The following is a 4977-nucleotide window of genomic DNA, read 5'->3' as shown; positions in this document are numbered from 1 at the left end:
CCTCCTACAATGGGCAGTGCCGGATTTTCAAAGCAAATATAACAATGCAGAAAGAGTTAGGATTTCCTTTCTTCTATCAGGATCTCAATGAACTATAAAGATACTGTTATCATCAACTCAGTGCAAATCTCCTCTGCATGATGGATCTGTGGTCATTGAGTCAAATTCCTTTTGGAGCAGACATTCCAAAGCTTTTATGTACTATAATTGATGGTTTTGTTGAGCATCAGTTTTTCCTTTGCAACAATGGGATATGTTAAGGGGGTTCAGCACTAATTCATGCAATGTGTAATTGCCTTCAAGGGAGTCACAGTCCTTGGGATATATGGCACATCCACCAAAGCTCATACGTTTGACACTATGGCATACAAATTCTCAACAAATCAATATAGAGAGATGGTGTGTTACATATTTGTTTTGGACCTGATATACAATGCATATAGGAGTGGAAGTGGGTGTTATTATTCTTCTCATTGAGAGCATCAAATACATACAAGCTAATAATATCATTAATCTACATGTGCAATGACATTTTACAATAGTACAGATGTATCTGGACCACAAGAGGTAATGGTTCCGGGTTGTATCATTGGGAGAATGGTATTTACTCAAGATGTGGTTTCCAAGGTGCTTGCAACTTTTTTTCCATTGCTTTAAGTGTTGCTAGAGCTGTCAGGCTATTAGATGCTGTATATTTTCCTTGCTACTTATGTTATTTGAGATTTGCACTGTTGAAATGTGCTCTACAATCAATCAATGGGATCAGTCAATGACTGGATGAGTTTTACCTCCTCTCATGGGATTTGACATTAACGGTACACAAACATGAACACTCAACCCAAAAATGCATGGACAAAACCCATGGGAACCCAATTGTTGTTGAAGGTTTACATTGGTTTTCAAAACCCAAAAAACAATTGGGTTGCCATGGGTTTTGTCCATGGGTTTTTAGGTTGGGTGTTCATGTTTGTGGACCACTATTGCATTCATTCGAGGTCCACTTCCAGGCTGTTTAAATATGTTATTTTACAGATAACTGTTGAAGTATCCAATTGACGTAAGAAAGAAAAAGGTAGAAACGTAATGTAATCAAATATTTAGTGAAAGATATAAGATAAAAAATTAACAATCATTAGACAAAATAATTTTCCATTCTGACATTTACCCCAATGTAAAAGATAATCAACTACTTATACTAGTCATCCCTTCACTCGACTTACTTCTCTTTCCCCATCTTTGGGAAGAGAAGTAAGCACTATTTCATACTTTAATTTTATATTGAATTCTATATGTCATTGACCTTGATAAAACTATTTGTTTGATAAATCAGAACTTTTGTTCTCTTTGTAGACCACCAGAGATCTGTTATCAAATCTAGATAACATATTAACTAATCAACATATTAGGGGGTTTCAAGTCAATAAATTTACGGTATTTTACAGTCCAACAAGTTGTCCGATGTTGCAAAATATACCGTAAATTTAAAAAAATTGGGACACCTTTTTAGGTGTCCCAAATGGTGTTGACCGTATATTTGCAGAAAAAAAACCCACTGTAAAATTTAAAAAACTTGTCCGTTTTTTGAAAAGTTTCACAAAAAATTTCTGACTTGAAACCCCCTATTATCCTTTCTGTACCTTATAATAGGTATTAAATGTTTTCTATTCTTTTCACTTCATGCAGCAGGTGCCCAAAGGCACGACGGCACCTGCACAATTCCATGAAAAAGGAACAGGAACACATTGATCGGGCAGCCTCGGTACCAGTGAGATCTAGTACCGAGGCCATACAGGGGAAAGATCTTCCCCAACGGAAACAAAATTTTGGTGAGGAAAAATTATTTCCATCCGTCACCAAAACATTCTTTCCTACTCAATCACTCACTATTGACACACAACAATCAAGAACAAATAGGTACAAGTCTCACTATTTCTTGAAAAATTTTCTTTGTCTGTTCTATTTCACTTTACAAAAGATAATCCATCCAAAAAAACGTAAACACAAAAATAGAAAGACATCTTAGGTTACAAAGAAAATTCTAAGAAGATAATTAAATAGTCGACCTCAACTACAACCAAAATGTCCAACCCCAATTTACCAACCGGAATCGAAAACATACCACCACGGTCCTCAACCCCTAGCCAATCCCTAGAAACGGTGAAAAGTAGAACCCGGAAAGGTAAAAAGAATGAAACATCGATGTCGACCAATAAAGAAGGAAGTGGTGATCATGAAGGAGAAGAAAGCAGAAACCAAGGTGGAACAGGTGATATGTTGAATGAAAGATTGAATAACGAGGAACTATCCAACTCGACCAAAAACGTAGGACACCTTTCAACAAATGACGAAGGCTTAGGCGGAAACGCCCAAGAAGAAGATGCTAGAGAAGGAAATGAGAATCATGGAGCCATAACAGGACTAGGTTAGTTATAAATCAATCTGCAGTATTGAAAGACAATTTCCAGTGTGGCCAGAGATACCCCGCACTCCCTCCCGACCTCCAAACTCTACAACACGATCCTTTCTTCGCTCTCTTCCCCCCCCCCACTACATCAATTTCTCTCTTCCTACATCATCAACTCCGTTCTCCCTATTTTTCACTCTTTCCCTAATTCGTATCCCAGAGTGGCCAGAAGATCGCTGCCGATCATACCCCTAGAGTGGCCGTGAATAAACGAGTGGCCGATACAGGATGACAAAATAAGTCATACCCTGAAGAAATAACTAGTGTGGCCAGAAAAATAATTAATCATTAACCAGACAAAATGATATTCAAATAGATCAAAAAAAAAAAAAAAAAGAGAGACCCTCCGAGTTGAGATGATAGCTTGATAATGGCCCGGCTTATTCCTTTTTCCAAAAAAAAAAAAAAAAAAAGAAACAGATATAAGATTTGATACTTACAAGTGTGGCCTATCCTTTCGAACTTTTGTTATGACAGATCCTGATTGTGAAAACATGGCAGAACCAGTTCAAATAGAACACGGTCATGCGAAATGGTTGTTCAACATAAACGAAGCCCTAGAAAGAGATATGATAAATCAGTATCGAATCTTTCGAGAAGAATACCAATTTTGGTGTCAAAACGAGAATACCGAACCTAGGGATCTCGGATTGATGAATTTTACCTTTAAAGAAAAGAAGAAAGATTCAGAACCTCAATCAGAAACACCAAAAGAAAAATCCAAGTCAAAGATAGAGACCAACACTAAGATGATAATAGGGTCCTTACCTACTAACAACATGACCGGCTTATCACAATATTTCCATGAGATTATGCTTAATAAGAATGTCCATATGCCGGTATCGATTTTTGACCCCACTTGGATTATACAAGATTCGTTATTTATGAAGACCAGGTCCACAAAGACTAGTTGTTCAACTAACATCGTATCTTATGTCGGACTCCCGTATGTCAACGAATACCGATTAACCCCTATGGAATGGTCAACACGGTTCAACTTGATGGTGAAATATCAAGAAGAAAAATATGATGTTTTAGAATCTCAAAAGTCCTCACCAATAGCTCCTAGATTACGCCAACACAAAGAAAATGTTTTACAAATTCAAATCAAATGCCATGGGAAGTGGACCCCAGCGATGAGATATGACATAGCCCACCGTAGAAACGTCTGGGAGAACAGATTAGCAGATGGTTCCATGGCTGACGTAGGAACGTTAAACGAAGAATTAGCTGAAAGTGCGAAAGAAGACGCTAAACACTTCGGAGATTACAAGTATATCGACAACCCTTATGCATTTGGCAATGTCTTACAGAATGTTAGCCCTATTAACGGAGAAACCTATCCCGAAAACGCTTCTTGGGATTCTAGTAACGCATTGGTCGATACGCAAGCTGAAATGTTAACCGGAAGAAGTCTGTCGTCAGTGACTAATCTACCAGTCTTGCACCAAGTAACGAACCAAGCAAGCGGCACAAGTTCAGGGAAGATAGGAGGTAACAGATATAAGGGAAGACATTACAACCCACTGTTTGATAGGTCCCTAAATCACCACCCAGCTCCCTACTTCCATCCTAATCCTCAGACGTACAATGCCGACTTCAATCCTCCTTATCAAACTTATCAAAGAGGAGGTAATCCGAGAGGAGGAGGAAGAGGAAACGCTCCTAGAGGTAGCAGAGGTCGTGGTAATGGTACACGTCCAGCGATAGGACCGGGAAGTTTTGATCGAAATTTAGGTTCAGCTGGTGTTAAGAACGGAGAAAAGGCTGTCGGAAGTACTACTTCAAACTCAACGTAAGTAAAAAAAAAAAAAAAAAGAGCAGATTGTAGAACGTGAAAGATTGTTAGCCACCTCCGTCCTAGTGACATCAAGTTGTTAAATTCTTTGCCTAACAACTGTTATGTTCCCGTTCCTATAAACATTGATGTGGTAGTTCGAGAAAAGTTGTCAACAGAATGCTAATTAGATAACGTTGTTTTGTTTCTTTTGTTTCTTTTTTTGTTCCTCTCTTACTTAAACCTGGTGGTCCATGTACCGTCATCTTTGTTTACCCTCCAAAAACATGGAAATGAATGAATACAGAAGTGTTATTACCGTGCCAACATCTGATAATCAAAGAGAAACTACGACCGTTGAGATTCAAAGAGAAGAAACAAGTGAAACAGAAGAAGGTGAGATAGATGAACCAGAAGCTTTGAAGAACTGGCCTACAGAGGCAAAGAATGAGATGAATTTAGAAGAATGGAAAATCCTCTTAACAGAATATAAATTAATGGACAAATGGGAGAAAGTTTGGAAAGGACTTACCCAAGGATTCGATCAAGGCATCCCTGAACACTCCTGGAAAGATAAACGGTGGTTCACACCCGACAATCATCGATCAGCACTTGCAGTAAAAGACAAAATCATGAAAAACCTGTATAAAGAGAGGAGATTAGGGAGAATCTTTGGACCCTTCACGCACGAGGAGGTATTCAAACGGTTCGGTTTCTTTCGTTCGAACCCGATGGG

The 4977-nt window shown here is 38.4% G+C and overlaps 2 protein-coding genes across 2 annotated transcripts; both read left to right on the top strand.

Annotated features, from left to right (window-relative positions):
• Positions 1-2079: 2079 nt before the first annotated feature.
• On the top strand, positions 2080-2659 carry MELLADRAFT_114656 (uncharacterized protein; the record flags this gene model as incomplete). Its single annotated transcript, XM_007419648.1, has 2 exons — positions 2080-2422; positions 2625-2659. 2 exons carry the CDS (start codon positions 2080-2082, stop codon positions 2657-2659), a joined length of 378 nt encoding a protein of 125 aa, XP_007419710.1.
• Positions 2660-3861: 1202 nt separating this feature from the next.
• On the top strand, positions 3862-4428 carry MELLADRAFT_114655 (uncharacterized protein; the record flags this gene model as incomplete). Its single annotated transcript, XM_007419649.1, has 2 exons — positions 3862-4259; positions 4329-4428. The coding sequence occupies 2 exons, from the start codon at positions 3862-3864 to the stop codon at positions 4426-4428; spliced, it is 498 nt and encodes a 165-aa protein (XP_007419711.1).
• Positions 4429-4977: the final 549 nt, after the last annotated feature.

Source organism: Melampsora larici-populina (genome assembly GCF_000204055.1).
Source record: "Melampsora larici-populina 98AG31 unplaced genomic scaffold MELLAscaffold_320, whole genome shotgun sequence".
In the NCBI taxonomy this organism is placed as follows: Eukaryota; Fungi; Basidiomycota; class Pucciniomycetes; order Pucciniales; family Melampsoraceae; genus Melampsora; species Melampsora laricis-populina.
This window is presented reverse-complemented; position numbering and strand designations above follow the sequence as displayed.